General features: G+C 47.8%; 4 protein-coding genes across 4 annotated transcripts; all 4 read right to left on the bottom strand.

Annotated features, from left to right (window-relative positions):
- Positions 1-7,971: 7,971 nt before the first annotated feature.
- On the bottom strand, positions 7,972-8,599 carry EDB91DRAFT_1255577 (uncharacterized protein; the record flags this gene model as incomplete). The annotated part of the gene is made up of 2 exons (XM_041324007.1): positions 7,972-8,289; positions 8,486-8,599. The coding sequence occupies 2 exons, from the start codon at positions 8,597-8,599 to the stop codon at positions 7,972-7,974; spliced, it is 432 nt and encodes a 143-aa protein (XP_041170102.1).
- A 2,010-nt stretch (positions 8,600-10,609) lies between these two features.
- On the bottom strand, positions 10,610-12,470 carry EDB91DRAFT_1172363 (uncharacterized protein). Its single transcript, XM_041320250.1, has 5 exons — positions 11,695-12,470; positions 11,263-11,644; positions 11,182-11,215; positions 10,988-11,133; positions 10,610-10,935 (listed from the first exon to the last, which is right to left on the bottom strand). Exons 1-5 carry the CDS (start codon positions 12,235-12,237, stop codon positions 10,742-10,744), a joined length of 1,299 nt encoding a protein of 432 aa, XP_041170101.1. The 5' UTR covers positions 12,238-12,470; the 3' UTR covers positions 10,610-10,741.
- Positions 12,324-13,017, bottom strand: EDB91DRAFT_1063347 (uncharacterized protein; the record flags this gene model as incomplete). Its single annotated transcript, XM_041314607.1, has 2 exons — positions 12,324-12,623; positions 12,679-13,017. The coding sequence occupies 2 exons, from the start codon at positions 13,015-13,017 to the stop codon at positions 12,324-12,326; spliced, it is 639 nt and encodes a 212-aa protein (XP_041170100.1).
- Positions 13,018-13,188: 171 nt separating this feature from the next.
- On the bottom strand, positions 13,189-15,802 carry EDB91DRAFT_1172354 (L-lysine 6-monooxygenase (NADPH-requiring)-domain-containing protein). The gene is made up of 8 exons (XM_041320249.1): positions 15,467-15,802; positions 15,278-15,404; positions 15,130-15,230; positions 14,790-15,076; positions 14,406-14,735; positions 14,223-14,326; positions 13,697-14,168; positions 13,189-13,642 (listed from the first exon to the last, which is right to left on the bottom strand). Exons 2-8 carry the CDS (start codon positions 15,383-15,385, stop codon positions 13,461-13,463), a joined length of 1,584 nt encoding a protein of 527 aa, XP_041170099.1. The 5' UTR covers positions 15,386-15,404; positions 15,467-15,802; the 3' UTR covers positions 13,189-13,460.
- Positions 15,803-18,873: the final 3,071 nt, after the last annotated feature.

The following is an 18,873-nucleotide window of genomic DNA, read 5'->3' as shown; positions in this document are numbered from 1 at the left end:
GTCAGAGAGCGAGAGGGGGGTTAAGAGATGGAAATACTAACAGTGATCCTGACTCATTCGCGACAGTTATGACAGATGGGATTGAACGACTCAGGGAAGTACTAAGTAGCTGGGTCCGGGGTTGTGGTTAAAAATCATCTGGACGCTGGTTATCTCGAGGGACGACGTACCAAGATTTGAATCAAAAGACCCAACACCCAGGCTGTTGCTTGGATCTAAAATTAGAGCCGGGATCAGTTGTAGGTCGCGAAATAATAAAGCTATGGAGTGATGCAGAGTGCGAAGTGAAATGCACTGGAAGTTGAGGTTAATGACGAGCGGGCAATCGTTCAAGGCAAGCGCTGGTCTGATTACAGGAGGACAAGAGCCTGCTGCGAGTACCGACACCATTGCACAGCCAGACGACACTGCCTGGTACCAACGGTTCAACTGAGTATGGTAGTCTCCAGAGGTTAAATATAAATCCTGGGAAAGATATATCACTGTGTGAACAAGGATTGTTGATCGCATTGTAAGTACCATTAATATTGGCTAGGATGTAGATTTTTTAGTAGTACTGACTTTCGAGACACCTTCCGTCTAGAAACATGCTCTGTGGTAGTCTACACCAGTGATAGATGAGTATTAAGGAAATGTAAATTGCATATCCACACAGTGTCTTCTCACCAAATATTCCTAACTCCTTGAATCTCGATGGCATCCAAAACATCCATTTCAGCTTCCAGTGACACCTCTGCCAGTTCCTACGTGTGGGCGCCTGTGAGGTAACTATGTACGGATTCCGGAAAACGTGTTTCACCGTGGACTCGTGGTAGTTGCTATTTGCCGACAGCTTCCATTCCTAACACAACCAAACAAATCCTTCTCAGTACGTACTACTAGTAGAGCAGCCAAACAGCAATCTGGGGCGTGAACCCTAGCTAGGAAATTTGATTCTGACAATGCTCATATAGATCTGCTGTAGCTGCTAGTAAGTTCGACTTCTCACATATCATACCCTTTTCAGTTCTAATATAACATCATCAAGTGCCCAGGTCATACAACCGCCCGAATCGTACTTTCTGATGCATTCTGTCATCACAGTATCTGCAAAGCACTCCCCTCAATGCCCCATATACCAGTCCCCGATTTAAGTCGAAGGTCTACCGCTAACACATCCAATCATGAAGCATGTGAGTGAGACAAGTACTTAACAACATATAGCGGCTACGCCCCAGTATATGGGTCCACTCGTTATTGAATACCCAAACCGAGTTTCGGGAAGCACGCAGATATTCTAGAGGCAAATTTTTCCACTCACATTAAGGACATGTCACAAAGTGTATTGCGACGAGCTGACCATTCGAAAGGACGGTGGTAAGCACGAAGACACTTGCGTATACCGCTTGACGCGTGTGATGCGACCATCAAGTCCACCGATCTCAGTATATGTGTGTTCACCATGATTGACCCGCAATGTACTGACCGCGCGTGGGCAGACTCGCAACTCAGACTGTCCTTCCAAGTCTGCGAGTTGCAAATTATGTGTTTGGGAGTTGCCCGGTCACAATGGAGAACACACACTACGTTATTTCTAGACCATGAAGAACTTTGCATGCAGTCCCATGATGGCTTATTTCTGTTTCGGAACCCGGCATCAGCTCTCTGACGAACACGCTGTCTCCTTCCCATCTCTCTGTCGAATTATGGCGGCTCAGTGGCAAGTCTTGTTGGACAATTCCAACTGCCGGTGTCATCCTCGGCTTTCGTCTCTTCTGCCCGTCAACTATATCACATTCGCTCCCCTGTAAATATTCTGGCTTTTATTACCTCGCACCTTTCGACCTCCGAATAATTTGGGCACTGGCAACTGTACACTGCGTTGTCCACAGGACAACGACTATGCGAGCATAGTTGATCGTGAACTACTTCTCTTTTCTGTTGTGCTTTACTCCTTTCCTCGCGACCGTGACGACCTCGCGAGGAAACATGCTTATTCGCCTGGATCAAGGTCGTTTCATACTTATTGCGGTTGCTGTACATTAAAGGTCCCTGTCCGACCGTGCGGCGCGACCTGCATGCAACTTGCACTTCGGCTCTTGTTTGCCACTGTTTTCAACTGACGACACACTTCGTGTATATTCATTTCACGACCACCTACTGCAAGCTTACACTTCAAAGGATTGCTTGTAACTTGTTATTGTTAATAATTCATTGTTAACTATGTCCGCACTACGCCGAGTCGCAATCTGATCGAGAACAACCTCAACGTGAAAAGCTGCACGAACTCCGAAACAGGCTGCAAGATGGGAGATATCCATAAGTACGGGACGCTGCTGTGGCGTAACGAAACGGCATCCACGATGAGCTAACATTGATAACACAAAACAAGGAACTAAACTGGAAAATGGTTACCCGTGTGCTGCGTCCCTACGAATCAGCGTATCGAGCGGATGAACAGACAGAAATGAATCCAACGTGTGGGGTTGTCGATAATGATAGCATGACTGACTGTGAGCCTGCTGCACCTAGCGTGGTGTCGAGGTGGCGGCTATAGGACTTGGGCGTGCTGCTGCTGTGTTCGTTCAGGCCACCGGGCAACATACAATTTCTGCAGAGATTATCGGACCTAGTCATTAGAAAGACGCGAGAGAAATTTTAGACAGACCCTTTGTCCTATGCTGCAGTAACTCCTAGGATACTGAGGCCGTGCGTGTGATGAGAAATGGAATTTTGCCAGGAGCGTTGCTAGAGTCGCAGCCTAATACAGAAGGAACGGCTATCTTCCTTCTGTCGAGTCGGCCTACGAGAGGCTAGAGTTGCAGTGTCTCATGGGCGTCGGGATGATGAGGCGCAAGTTGCGGATGACTACTCCATAACTCTACATAAGAGCATAGAGGTCAACCTAATAAGAAGTATCGGTATCCAAAATTGATATCGCTGAGCTGAACCTTGCATACTACGTAGCATCGATCTAGAACGCCAACGATTGAAAGGTCGACAAACACGACACGTACATCCATTAACGCGGTTAACGTGGTCTTTGCTGAAGAGCCATGGGATTTCTGCGTCTAAGCCAACTTCTTTTAAGACACGCATACGCATCTCAGTGGTTGCAACCAGTGACCACGTAGCACCTTTCCTTCCGTAGAAGAGGCTGTACATCGTACCCGATTTTATGCTGGAGGGGTGGTTCGAATGAAAGGCTCGTATCGAGATTCCACAGACACGTTCTTCTATCATCCGATGCACTCGCGTAGGCGGTCGTTCCTAAACAAGCAGGCTGAGGAGATGGTGTATATTTGGATACCTTGCACAAGGTGGAAGGTGTCATAAGAGGACTCTCCTATCCTGAGTCGAGTACGGAGACGCGCGTTGTACGAAGATGGCCGAGGACATGAAGTGGCGCTGTCCGCCACCTGTCTTGATCACATACGAGCGGGTGTATGAGGTTTGTGAAACAGCGATGGCGTGGACACCCCCCAGGTAGGTCAGGCCAACGCCTCATGCGGGATAAACTTCTTGGCGAACGATCCGGCGATGATCAGCTGTTTAAATTTCAAGTTTGGGTCCAGGCGTAGAATATTACAGCTGCTTTTTGTACCAGCAGAGGTATTGTAATAGTACCTGAGCAACCCATTTCAGTTTCTGCCTTAGAGTTGTCTGTGATCAGCGCAGCAACGAAGGATGTAGCTGAGGAGAATGAGTGAGCACTAGTGACGTACGCGCAGAGGGATGCAGCTCGATGACCCGCGTGTAGCGTTGTGTACCGAAAGAATGCGCGAATTAGACATTGTTTGGCGTCGTCGCTCAGAGTCTAATTTCAGAGGGGCCAGAGTAGAAATTCTGCTTCATAGTGAGTCGCGCATGTTAATAAGAGTCGTGGAACGCACCGTTGTGCCGGTTTAAGTCTGCTTACACTTAGGTTTAGTTCACAGTAGCGTTGTGAGATTACCGCAAGACTTTTTGAGTGAACAATACATTATTTGGAAACCAGATAATATCTGGTTCACTCAGAGTCTTTCAAATTCTGGACGGATGGTAAGTATGATGAGGAGCTGGCAGGGACGAGGAATCAACATTTTGTCCACAATAAAGAAGAAACAACTAACTTTGTATTTACTATGGACGCTCTATAATGTGGATGGAGTCGGAAAGCTGCAGGAAGATCAGCCCTAGAGAGACTGAAGTTTTTGTGAATTTGCGAAGCGACAAGGAAGGACAGCCGGATCGTTGGTGAGGTAGATTCGATGTGTGTGGGAAGCTGGCTCCACCAGGGCTGGTATAGGATTAAGGCGCCAGGTCTGTGCTCGAAGCAGTGATCCTGAAGGATGGTGAGTGAATCGAAAAAATTGTTTGCGCGTCGCACGGAAGATGGTCGCTAAAAAGAAAAAAGAGATATGAGTACTGTAAGGCTGTTAGTGAGTTCGAAGGGGAAATGTGACGAGACGAAGTGAGTAGATGACGAGTGCAAAGATAATCGAGATGAGTTGGTAAAGGTATAGGACGGAGGCTTGCTGCATGGCTTTTCGGTCGTACTTGGAGCGGGGATCTGACTATATGATTCGCTGCTAGGTATGAGTGTACATTGGTAGTATATATACGTTTTCGAATACTTGTTTAAGCCGGATCGAGCGTGAAAATGCTTGACGGCGAAGTGAAAATACTTGGTGGCGAGGTGAAAATACTTGATGAAGGAACCGAGATGGTGTAATGTGAGCGCGAGGTGAGGGTAAGATGAAAAGAGATATATCCGCGTGACTCGGATGCGAAGAGTAACACTCTTCGCATCAGTGACTCACTGAGTCACGCGGATGACTCCGAACCTACAGTGGTTCGTGCGTCTTGTTTTTGAAGCACGGTCGGTGCGTAAAGGACATAACGTCCTTACAGTACAACTCTTCGAAGCGTGGGACGCACGTGCTCCAGTGCTTCACGAAGAGCTCGCCATCATATTGGACAATATCGAACAATAGAGTCCATAGAATATCTTCTGCTACAATTTGGAAAGGTCCGACCGCTAGCTAAAGACGTTCTGTGGACTCCATCAACCTCAGTCTCCTCCGCCTACCACGTCGATCTTGTTCCTTCTAACTTGCGAGTAATTCAACCGACCCATGTTGCCCATCAAGAGAAGCGATCCACCGCGAGTATCTGTTTCGTATTTGCTTCTGTCACTAAGCTCATGAATGCATGAGGAAGGGTACAGATTGAGATGGGGATGAAGCTGTTCCTCCGCAGCCCTTCCATTTGAACGTCCCAATAGTTAGCTTACTCGCCAGTCTCTATTCCCGTCACACTTTGCCGTATTCTTACAATCTTCATTGGCGGAATACGCCTCTTCGCAGATGATCACTCCTCTAATCCCTGATTGATAACGATGCTGGGCTCACATCGAACAGCAGCGTCCATAGAATATCTTCTCCGACGGTTTGTAATGTACAACAACTTGTGGAAGACATTCTGTCACATGCCCGTGCAAGGAGTCCAAGCTTCAAGCGAGATCCACAGAATCTCTTCGGCTTTGCCTCGGGTCCGAATATTTAGCGCCTAGCCGGAGACATTCTGTGGACTCCATCACCTGACTTCGAAGGTAAGGACTCCTCTGCACTGCTCTCATTTGTATTACGGGCCATCGCGTGCAGGCGCAAAGTGCGTATGCTCACCTCCGGTCCGGGAGGATAAAGTCCGACCAAGATCTGGTACCCAAGGAAAAGTTCCAGCCATTCAACCTTACGAATAAGATGCTGCATCAGCCATGGGGAGGTAGTTTTGGAGATGGGGTACGGTCAGTACATCCGGAGGGAGAAGAGTCTGCCAGACACTGCTCCACTTGATGAGTGCGAATAAACAGAGAAACGTCTCAAATCCGATATTGATGACATATGTAACGTCATTTTTCTGGTACCCTCGACGCTGATTTATCATCATTTTTTCTGGTTGATTATGATCGTGACGTGAGAGGTTCGTCCATCTTATCCGCACTCTTTAAATGTAATCATGACTTGTATGTGTACGAGACAGTATCGACTTCAAATCAATTTAGAAGTACATGGTTAAACTACGGAGTACATCGAATTTTGACACAACAATCAATGACTTGGGAACCCCTCGTATGCGCAACCTCAGGGTCACCATTCGCTCAACCAAACACCTCTTAGTCCCGGAAGCAGAATGGCGAGGTTAGAGTGTCCTTGATACCAACCCTTTCTCCCTTCTGAACGATCTTCAAGGACATGTATGTACACGTACTGCAATGTCGTCGTGGACTGGATACACCAGTTTTCTTGTGCATTCATGCAACAATGTACGCAAGTTGAGCAACACGGGTGTCTTGTATCAATCAGAATTCACGCGGAGGTTTTGTAATGTTATTCAAGAGTCTGCTCGAGGCAGCAGGGAAATTTGTACAGAAGATCAACAATAAGACTCATCGACTCTGCTGCATATCATGCGATCAACCACTGTACCGACGCGAAAGCAGAAACACGGCTCACTGTCGCAATATTCCAAGCTCATCGTGAGATGGTTATTTTGTCACGTTGTTGTGACGTGATCAATGGGAGTACACGATGTACGTGAATTGTCATTCTATTGGTACAAGGCGCAAAGGGTGAGTCATGAGGTTGGATGCAAAGCGAACGACTCATACTCACACCCGGAGTATTAGTACAAGTAAGACCTGCACAGCAATATCCACCGCTCCCGCTCCCGCAAGGCTCGCGTTCATACAAGCACGTGGCACTGACAGACATAGATGTTGTCAAAGCAGCAATAACAGCGAGGAGGAATGAGAGACGCATGGCTTGTACTAGGTGATATGAGAGGGGATCTCGAATAATGGCTCTGATACTGGCAGTAGGAAGACTGCTTGCTTTTATGTCCTAGAATGTTTTTCGCGAAATGCTCGGCAGTTCAATGGGGATGGTTGAGTCTGGCGGACTTCAGGGAAAGAGTATAGGCAGAACCTCAGGGTGGGACTCGTCCTTGAATCGCGCGATAGATCCTGAGAGGTATGGAGAGGGCATCAATATTTGCCCAAACTACGACCAAGTGGATATTGATGAATCCGACCTGTCGGCAATGGCTACCATCTCCTAACGATATTTCCCCTCCAAACCCCTCTGTTAGTACTCAGCGAGTGTGATGGGCAGAAATTATACCTAAGTATTGTTTGCATCCGCACGGTGCTGGACATGACATGATGTGTCAAGTTGACACAGTGGCAACGAATGCACACGGTCAGAACAAGTCGCGTGCTGCAAAATAAAGATTGCTATCAGTAGGTTTTCTGATGTAAGCTATGCAATGTATCATGTATCATGATATAGATGCTCGACGAGCTGACGAGGTTCTTACTATATGTAGTAGTGCCTGAGTTACGTCGGTAGCGTAGTCAGCCGATTGAAATCGTTTATCGTTTATCAGGATGTGATGCGGGCAGCGGTACTGATGTGACATACATGAGTGGCATGTGTGAAACCTGACGGTATGACGCGGCAATACTAGGCAACGCGACTCACACAACCATCTAATTAGGGTCAGCATCGAGCCCCATCATACGTGCGATGTTGACTAGATTGCAATTGTCGATCTGTAAGGAAAGTAGTGAATTCGGGTTTCATTTACGCGTTGGGTTGGAAACCGAGTGAGGAAGACAGTGAGGGTGTGCAAATGTAACGAGAAAGATAGACACAACGAATCAGACTATTAGCATACATTCTGTCACAGTAGCCGAATGCCCCCCTCAGTGTCCCATGGAATAATAGCAACGAGCAAAGAGAGTAGTAAAATATGGCACATGCGAATTCCAGATGGACGGAAGGTGTGGATGGCATAGTCAGGTCGATAGCCGCTTTAGTTGTGCGCTGAGCCACTCCCACTATGCTCTCGCGCCATTCGCAGGAGGCACAGCAAAAATTCATTCAACCAGAGATGAATACATACAATACATACCGCCCGTGATTCTAACATTAGCAGATGCAGCAGAGCTCAACGACAAACTGCTCTCTGCAATCCAGGATGGGAGTTTGAAGAGTCCGTGGGAGGTAATGTGCCGTCGCGCGAGAAGGATTGGCTTGACTCGGAGGACGACATGGTAGTTCGATGGGGGCGTCGTATCTGCGGGAGGTGTATATGCTCGAGGGTGCTCTGGATGTGACCCTGCGGTAATCCAAATCCATCTGGGATGGTGAGCTTATTGGGCCGGCAAATTGCCGTCGCAGGCTCCATGGGACCTAAATAGGTGTTGACGCTGGACTCTGGTGGAATAGAACATATCAACATCTCATCAGAAGCAAGGTAAAACGACTAATAACAAGTGGAAGCGGGGGGTGTGCATCCAGGTTCCTGCGACAAAAGATGCTCCCGGTATTGATAGACGCAAGGTTCAAGTGAGCATCGTTGAGCGAGCTTTGAGTAGACCGTACGTTCAAGCGTTTCGAGGGATTCAAATGTACTGTAACAAAAAAACAATGAACGTATAGATCGTGAAAGCGCAGCTCACAAAGGACCCTCTCCTGCCATTCGGATCGAATTGATGATCGACGCCAACGTAGCCGCTGAAGTCTGAGTAAATCGCGTCAGGCTGGAAGGACCGAGAAGCAGCACGGAGTTGCATGGCAGTAAGGAGTACTAGCGGGGTGTGTCTGGCGGGGACCGGCTACTGGGGTGCAGACGTCATGGGCGCTAGATGGACAGAGGGGGGTGTGCGTTGGCCAGGGAAAACCGCTGTGAGCACCAAGTCCAACAAGACGCTAGGAGGAGCACAAGGGCCAGTATGTCGATCAAAGGAAGACCGCTGGGGTCGTTGCCATAAGCTGTCTATCAAGTAGCATCCGCACGTGTTTGATCATCCAACATTACATAAATAACTCGTGTCAAAAACCCCTATGTTGAGTTTAAAACTCGTCATTTCCGTGGGGTGTTTTTCACGGAGCCCTAGTCCGAATAGCACCTCATATCACCATCTACTCAATGGGGTCGTGATTACCCCCAGTGGCTCAGTGCAGACCAAAAACGCATCCATGAGGCCCAGTAAACAGCGCCTATGACGGGAGGAGGAGGTGTGGTGTCATCGAGGGCTTCTATGATCAAACTTACAATAAGACTACAAAACTGCGCTATAAGTACTCCAGTCATATGCCATATATTTAAGTATTTGAGATTTCCTCCACTCCATTGCTCGAGCAACAAGCACGTTGATCAGCTCGGCAAGAAACCACTGGTAACCAACGCGTCGTGCTATCAACCATACTGCACTGATGCGAAAGCAGAAACACGACTCACGCGACATGCTAGAGTCTGACTTTTACACACATACCAAGTAGGTCTACCATGCCGGTGAGTTATGTAGTTAAATCCAGGGCGCAAATTACTCATACTCACTCTGAAACTATTGCCCTTTTCACACTGCTAGTGACGGCAGCATTCTACCCAGGTGCAATGTATGGGACAAGTATTAGCCTCACTGCGGATGTTAAGGGGACTGGCAGATATTGACGCTGTCAAAGCAGCAACGGCGGCGAAGATGAAGTAGAAACGCTCTGCAATTTGTAAGGATGTGATATGGGACCTAGCTAGTAGTACTTACTTGAGGGTTGGCGGATGAACATACCATATAAATAAACACAGCCTGAGTGACGGAGATGCATATTGTAGGCAAGGCCGAGATTACTCCACTCGTTAATCACCGTTGGAATGTCATGCAATACTTCAAAATTCCCTGAGGGGAAAATGGGTCATGGCAAGGGGTCTGCTGAGCTGAAGGCGGGGTCGGCTTCTAGAGATGAAGATGCGGGGTCGCTTTCTGTCTTTGGCAAAAAAAAACGGCCGGTAAGTATCAATTTGAGAAAGGTCACATGCACGAGAAACGGTCGGTTGCGCGGAGTTTGAACTGCCTTCCACCTATTTTCCCTGAGTCGCGGCTGGATAGGGGCATTGCCGCTGCTACGTATATATACACTACTGTCACATATATCTGATCCACGACAACTTTTGCGATCAAGCAAAATGACAACCTCCCCTACTAGGCCTCGAGTCCGTCTCGATGAGGCTTCCATTACCACCAGTCCTGAGAATACATATTCCTCTAATGCTCCCCACCAGCTGGCGCTACCAAAACGTCGTCACACACCGGAGGCCTACCATGTGTGGTTCCTATGTGACGTTTGATGAAACATACAAACTTCAACATGGAGACGGAACACCTCCAGTATGATCAAGCCTTTCCAGGAGTTTTGCAAGACTGTCCAGAGACCGGTCTTCCGAATACTACTAACACATTTTGCGAAGTCGGCGGCCATGGCTATTGCGTCGCACTCGCAAGCGATCTTCCTCCCACAGCGCCGCGGTCCCCCAGTGTTGAAGCGCTCGTACAGAAAGTAAAGACGCTGTTGAAGACAGATGAGAAGCCGAAATGGTATCACGAGAAAGAGTACTAGCTATTCGCAACGTGAGTATGCTTCATCGCTCAGCGCATCTTCGAATTCGCTTATTCAAGCTAAATTTAGCTAGGACTCATTTCTGCCTGCACACCGTACTTTTTTCCATTTTCCATTGCGTTTCTCAAGATGCCTGCTTATGTTGTAAATTCGTCTCAGTGCCGCTGTTTATGGCTCACACTAATCCTGCAGCTGAATGTTATCTTTTTGTGTCTGCTGAAAAGCATGGGATGCCAGATGACTTCTCGAGCCGTATATGATCCCTGGTAAATAGAGTACAGATGCACAGTGATAAAGATAACACAACAATACAACTGTCCTTAGGACCCTCGCTTTGCAAATTCTGCACACTGCTCTTTCATGAATTTCTCAAGCTTCACTGCGTTCCTATGGTATATCGATGTTTCGGGGTTGTACAACTTGCAATTATCAAGCACCAGTTGAATATCATCGAGAAAAAATTTGAGCGTGGAATACTGGCTCGTGTCCAGTTTGTGCTCCATCGTGCTGAAGTCTGATAGAGATGTTAATGTAAAACAACATGTCACAGAAAGCTTGTTACAGACCCATAGGTCTCTTGATGACGCCATAGTAATCCGGAACCTCATCGGCGTTGACTGGGTTTAGGAAAGCCCAGGCTAACGGATGGGCTTTGAGATCGGACAGGAGGCGCTGCATTTGAGTGTGCTCGGCACCTTTTCCGGAACGCGTACTGCAAGAAGTCATATCCAACCGACTCAGATTGCGAAAGCCAACTCACCTGTGTTCCATGCCAGGAGTCCAACCGCTCTCTCCTACAACAAACTTGAGGCGCCAGGTCACTTACAGAAAGATAACATACTTAGCCCTGGGACGTCCTTAGGATCCACTATGATCCCTTCTGGAGCACCTTCCTGGAACTGCGGAAGACCCTGGTATACGATGTGCGACTTCGACATCTCGCGGATTTTCGTAAGGATTGCCTCCCGCTGCTGAGAGATGATGCTGGCTTTTTCAAGATAGTTGACCTTGCGCAGCATTGTGCACTGCATGATCGTTCCTCCCTCGTAGTCTTTAATGTACCCAGCCCACACAGAACGATCAAGCGTGATCTCCTTCGAGAAGCCTTGCTTCTTGAAAAATACTACAGCAAAATTGTCGGCGTAGGTGAGGAAGTGCATCACATCAGAGTATGTACGTTTGATGTGTTGTTTGAAGTTGTCCATAAGCATACCACCGTAGCCCTGTCATAGAAATTGTAGTCGCATACTTGACTAACAAGACCTCGACCTACCTTCACTTGGTCTACGGATGCAGTAGCAAAGAAGACGATTTCCGCAAAACCACGGTGCGGGAAAGGTCTGTAGCAAATACCACCTACGACCTTATAACCACGTTTGATGATCGCGAGTGATTTGGAGTTATGGTCATAAACCAGACGTGCAATGTACTCGCGCGGCATCATAGGCAACTGTGTTTGGAACAGAGTCTTGAGACCAGTGAGAATAACTAGAGAGCGAGGCTGTCGGTCATTCTCCACTGCAGTTATTTGTATAATCCCCTTGCGCAGCTCGACAAAGGCAGCTTTCTCGGGTTTGTGGGAAGGCTTGAACAGAGTAGTATAAACGTTAGTCAAATGAGGAAAACGAGTACAACCCACTACAGCAGAGGATGTTGGCCCCGTGTCCACCGTAACTCCAGTCGCAAGGCGGGTGAGTTGACCCTCGTCCATCTTATCTTCGACCTTTACTTTTAGATCCGGGCTGCGACCATTCGCAACTCCATTCTTCTCTGACCTTTTGTCTCCGGTGGGAGCCTTCTGCGATTTTGACTTCATACTGGAAGTCTTCTTTCCGCTTCTGTGCGGCACAGCCTTTCTAGGACTCGTTCCGGTGGCTGGAGCCGAATCTGCAACTTGGGCGGCTAAAGGTTTGTCTTCGTCATCATCGTCATCATCATCTTCATTGCTAAGTGAAGAGGAAGACAGCCGCCGACGCTTTGAAGGCGGAGGTTCATCACTGAGTACAGAAGAAGCTGGGGATGATGGTCGATCATGTGGAGAAGATTGTTCTGAAACAGTTGAGAGGTCGTAGGAAGCAAAATAAACGACATACGGATGGAAGGAGACGCTATGCTAACCATAGAGACGGGCATCTTCATTTGTTGCCTGAGGGAGTCAATGTCTTCGTCTGTATAATTGAAGTCAAGCAGCCTGTCTGCCTCCTGACACGATGCGCGTGCTGTCAGCGTGTATATAATAGTGCGCGAGAAGACATACTTGAAAAAGTTCGTCAAGATGAGTTGCCAGACGTGCTCTCCGAGAAAATTCCTCTCGTCCTAAGGAAGATACTTGACCACCGTGGTCTGCTACATCGTGGCCACATATACACGTTTCGAGGTACGCAGTACTATCCTCTTCGTCGGAGCCATATTGTGTTAGATCGCCGAGTAGAGACTTTTGGTGAGCATCATCGTCTAGAACCACCTCAACGCCTGCTGGGGGCCGCAAGCCAGGACAAGAATCACAAGTTGTGCAACAAGAATGCCGGGCTATCTTGAGTGTGAGTGCAAGGTCGTTTTGATTAGCTTCAGATAAAGACGGATAAGACAGTTTCATGGTAGCAAAGATTACAATTTATGTGGGGTTGTGTGCGAGCTTGTGCAAGCTGGCACTATGAATTCGAAGAGGTCATAAGTAGTAAGTATACGGGTCACGGGTGTAGTACAGTACTTCCGTAACTGGCGACCCCCCAGGGAAAACTTGACTTTTTATCAACGCTCCGCTGGACCCATCTGTTTAAATTTCGAGAACAAGTAGCAGGAATTGTACTTTCGTACATCAGGCCATATAATTGCTGAAAAAATAACATACTAGGCCGTCATCTTGATAAACATATACATATACATCCTACGATAATACTTTCTGTTTTTAACACGTCCGCTAGTGAGTCAATCAGCCAATATTCCGAGTCGCAGAAAAGGTGCCATCCAATAGACCTCTCTTCCAATAAATGAAACCAAAAAATTATACAGCGTGCATCGCCGGCCCCAAAATCACCCCTAATAATTCGAACACAAGTCTTCCACAATTTCCCCTGCCCGAACTCCCGCCACGCTCAACAGTGTCTCGCTTAATCCATGCGTTTCCTCTGCACAACCTTGCAAGTATATATTTGGAACGAATCCACGACCCGTTGTTGGCAGCGGAAGAAGCCTATAACTTCGCGAAATATAAAGTGTATCTGTCACGTCTGGTGAGAAATATTCTGAGTGACTCAGGGACGTAGATGGCATACCGGAAACCTTGCTCTCCGAGAGTGTGCGTGGCATATGTATCCCCTCTGCTTTGCTCCACATGTCCAAATGACCATTCCTCCCGTTAACGGCTGGTCCAAAATCGCCATCCACAGCTGCTCCAAAATCGTGCTCCACAGCGAGGCACGTCTTATCCGAGGTAGCGCTCAGGCCAAAGCGCTTGCCTATGTTGGATGATTTCAAGAGGTCCAGCCATGAATGTCGTTCGTAACCAGTAGCACAGACGATGGCATCATATGTCGTCTCTGAGACATCGTGTGTGAGGGTATTCTCCAAAATAATCGAAAGTGTATCTGTCTCTCTGGATATTTGTGACGGATGTGTGGTGATCTCCGCCGACGACAGGTTACTGTAGGGTATGATGTTTATACGTGTGCTGGTCACAGACAGCTTGTTTCCCTTGCGTCTAGCGATGCTGCCGTCTACTTGTTGGTCATACATGACTTCGTAGAGCTGTTGTCATGCTTATTAATTGCGATATATTAGCGACAATGACATTCAACCCACTGAATCAAGCGTACGCGGATTTACCGCCCCGTAATTCGTGCCTTTGTAGTCTGCGAGCACTTTTCTTCGAGGGTCACTTGGCAGGTTATACAGAACATCTGTAACTAAAAATTGGGAAAGAAATTTGGCGAAAGAAAATCAGTACTCTCGTTTGCCCCGGTAGATGCATAGCGGTCAGCTCACACTCTGGATTGTATGCCTGGTTCGCAAAAGGACCGCCGTCACTCGATTTCAAGGAGCCACCACGAATAATGAGGTGGAGGTTGTGTGCTTTGCCGGCACTCTTACCCATACTAGTTAGCCGCGAGTGGAGGTCAAGTAGTACCTCCACTGCAGACTGCCCAGCGCCGACAACCGCAATTTTGAGTGATCGAGTTATTGCTTCCGTCATGGCCAACATCGGTTCCACAGAGGATAAGTACTGAGCAGTGTGAATGATGCGAGGATGAGGCAAGATGGCCTGAATAGACCGCGGGACCCACGGCGAGCCTCCTGGCGAGATGATTAAATTTCCTGAACAATCCCCTGTCAATTACTGCATGATAACATTGCAATAGATACACTGACTTGCACGACGAACTCTAATTTCGCCCGTGATAAGCACCATGCTATGGACCTGCACAATTCCTTCACCCTCTTCTTCGATTGCAATAACATTTTCGCCATAAGCGACCTTAATGCCTTGGTCTTGTACATACCGCGCGACATAGGCAAGGTAATCCGCGTATTCCTTCCGCGTCGGAGAAGTGCTGCCCCGGTTGATGAAGTCCACCAGACGGTTTTGGGAATGCAGGTATGCAATAAAGGTGATTGGAGACTGTGGTGATCTCAGAGTTGCCAAATCTTTCAGGAAACTTGTGTTCCTTCCTTCAGATTCAAGATGCAGTAGACATACAATTGCACTTGCCTAATCTGCATGCGGGTGCCAGGGAGCAGCATACCCGGGTGCCATTTGAATTCGTGATATCGCTCGATGAAGAGAGACTTGTTCACAGATACCGGGCAGGTCTGGGATATCAATGAATGCCACTGTGTGATGCATCAGGTTGAGTTACCTCTCTGGGTTGCTCCAGCAGCGCTCCAGCAACAGCAAGATTTGCCGGGCCGAATCCGAGGCCGATGATATCGTACACGAACGTTGTAAGAGTGCCAGAAAATGCCATGGCGAAGTCAGACACTGATCTGAGAATTTGGCATGAGTACCGAGCCTGAGCACTCGCAGATGACACTGGAAGAGTCATTACCTACTATTGATATGTGGACAAGTGCAGTTGATGTCGGAAGTATCTCAAGAATAAGTGAGGATATAGTTTTGCGGGGTGCCGTTTTATAGCATCTAACATCCGGATTGCGACGAAACCCGTTTCTGATCTATCTGAGTTATAGGTGCGTTAGTGCATTTGACCACAAATAAGAGAATGGGTGACTTCAAGTCACCTATGACTTCCAGTAAGGATTAACATACCAATTGAAGACGCCACGTCAGTGTATTGACCGAATACATCCCTCGGAGATGAATTTCAGTTCATGCTCATGGTGGTTACCCACTCGTTCTCGATGAAGATGATGATGAAGATGCATCATGATATGATGGTATTTATTTGGTCATCCACGCTAACTATAGCTCACATGTAAAAATACGATAGCTCAACACAATCCAGCAAACAATGAACGTGACTATAATTATAATATAGATACTATGTGGTGGAAATCGGAGTTTAGTAGACACAAGAAATGTGGGGAACGAAATAATACGAAACAGGTGAGTCTCACTTTCGTAAGTTGTCTCAGTACTTAATCCTAGGCCTCATCATCAACCTTCAACTTGAACCCCTTTAAACCCCACCCTTCCGAAACCTCATATTAAGATTCAACCCCACCTGCCCAGATACCCCAGGGATACCCCTCCAGTGCTGTCCAGCTAGGTCCAGCCAGGTCCAGCCGTGGTCAAATTTGACCACGGCTGGACCTGGCTGGACACGTCAGCAGTGCTGGGGGGTTCGCAACTTGGTGTGGAGATCCACTCTTGCAAATCGGGCCATTTGTCGAGGTTCAAGGATATGATCCGTCGAAACTGTGTGGCAATGCGAGGCTTGGGGTATGTAGTATTTGAGCCGGTTCACCATCTATAGAGTCCAAAATTTTAAATATCGCTATAAATCAGCCGAAACTTGAGTTTAAGTTTTCTTTATGTTCTGCCAATTTGTCGAGCAGCAAGATTTTCACTCTTCCAATTAGTTTGATTTATAGAATAGACCATAGGGGATAGCAAGACACGTGGACTATACACGTATCTTCGCAGCTCGCCTTCGTGGTTCGTGTGGCAAGCATGTATGCTGAGCAGTCTCTGTCGACTGCCTCCTACTGCTATGTAGCCTACTAACGCGGCTGCCAAGTAGAATTCGTGACCCTAGTGGTACTATTGTCTTCGAGGCTTCCCTGCGTGAGCTCGGGTAATTTCGTCCTAATCCAGTATGCCGCAAATAAGCACAACGCGGTAGATGATGCATTTAGCTTTTGGCCACTTAGTATTTTGGTGAGCAGGCGTGACGCCACCGATGACGTGGAGTACCGCACAGTCATCGGTGGAGTACCGCACAGTCATCGGTGGAGTACCGCACAGATGCTGCTACTGACAGATTGGACGATAACTTTGCATACTGTCGGCGCAATAGATCCGGAGGTATTTTTGATCTGGTTGATGTTCAGTCCACGCTGCGCAGGCCGTGAAGTACTTACTGTTCTAAATCGTGTCAGGGGAAGAGGGGGGGGCATATAGTTCTACCTCTCCGCTCTGTGCTGGCACTTGCTATTGTTGGGAGTTGATCGGTTCGTCTCGATAGAACAGGAATCTGCACACTTGCGGCGCGGGTATTCGCCGTGTGTTCTACATGAGTTACAAGTATGGATAATAATGTGTCCACGCGGTGTCGAATCTGGATAATCACGAGACGATGAATCAACTGCGACACGTCACTTGCGAGGATGCAGGAAGTGCGCCTGAAGCCTCCGAGTGGGAGAGGAAGGTGGGAGATGAATGCTACAACCACAAGGCAAGGCGCAGCACCGAGGACTGGCCATGTGCTGTCAGAAATGTACAGGTTACTAGGCAGTTGTGGCATGACTGAGGGTAGGAGCCTAAGGGAACTCATCGTTAACAAATCGTCAATGCATTCGAATTATGACTGACTTCGTTTTTAAATATTGATGATGCCAATCGTATTAACTACCCTGAGGAGCACCTGTACCTGCAGAAGTGTGGATAGTATATCACTGTTAATGTCATCGTCAGAGTGTGATGGTATGCACATACATAGTACTAGCGCCACAAATGGTCGTATAACTGGTCATACATTATATACTTACCTCATTCCAATTTGTGCCCGGTGTGGTGGTGACGCCGAGGAACCCACTTGAAAATTCATTTAGCAAATATACTTCGAACTCTCATTCCATTCCATTGGTGCCACGCCTCGAGGGAATCCGCGGCCACAAATTATGGCACAAGGCTTTGGTCAACGGACTCTAAATTATAAACTTCGCCTCGCAAATCCTCACTTTGTATCGACCAATAATTGTTCCACTGGTTATTTTCGCACTCCGATATACGTAGCGCGAATGCTCCGTCGATACCCTCGAGTGAAATAGATTCCGGACCGGCGGGATTGTCGTGGAATCTCGATGGTGTGCCTGGTGAGCGGTACCGTGTGGTACAATAAGAGCAATTCGACGATGTCAGTCAATTCAGGATCTGTGTGTGCTATGAGTGGATTTCCCCTTGTTATTCGCTATCGGCCCTATCAATGTGCGCGTAAACCGTCTTTTGAAAATGCTGTATTCGAATGTATTCACTCCCAAGTAAAGGCAGCGACACGCAGAAACATGATCGCAGATCACGGGTGGACCTCCATTCGAAACTTTGTATTAGCTACTCACAGGATTTATTCGGGAGGAAGTGAACTAGCCGCGAGGTCAGCTGACAGCCTAGCATGCGTATAAGCCATTGTTTTCCCCACAGGGCACTGGCCATGACGTGGTGGGGAATGATGAGGAAGTGAGCCTCGGTTACGTACCAGCCGTGGCCTCTGCCTAGTCTATTAGAGCCCGTTCAGCAACCGAAATTTGAACGAAATTTGCCAACCCAAAGTATTGGAAGTGTCTGAGATGTAAGCGGAGTCAGAAACCAATCGGTAAGATTGATCGTTATTGATATGTTATCACAGTATAACATGGATCCAGTACTCACTATGCAGCCGCTGTTGAATCAGCCGCTGTTTGCTGACCCAATACTTGCTAACAGTCTTATTCCACAGGGACCTCTCATTACTGCTCAGCTGCTGCCAGGAGCTCGACAAGCAGATCAGAGTCACCAGGCGCGAGCCGCAGTCCGCGAACGCATGCTTCGTTACATCGCTCTTCTCGTCAATATACTGCTCGCCGCCATAACACAAGTCTTCCTGCAACAAATCCCGGACGAGCCTGAGCCCTATCACACCTCCACGCTGACAGGGGAAGAGTGGGTGATAGAGCTGATTGTTGGCCACCCAGAGCGCATTCGCTGCGAACTTGGCGTAAATGCCCACGTCTTTGAGAGTTTGATCAATGACCTTCGAGGCCTTGGCCATACGGATTCACGATACATCTCGCTAGA

Source organism: Suillus paluster (assembly GCF_016628075.1).
Source record: "Suillus paluster strain FC165 chromosome Unknown EDB91scaffold_146, whole genome shotgun sequence".
Taxonomy (NCBI): domain Eukaryota; kingdom Fungi; phylum Basidiomycota; class Agaricomycetes; order Boletales; family Suillaceae; genus Suillus; species Suillus paluster.
The sequence above is the reverse complement of the archived record's forward strand: the minus strand, read 5'-3'. Positions and strand labels throughout refer to the sequence as shown.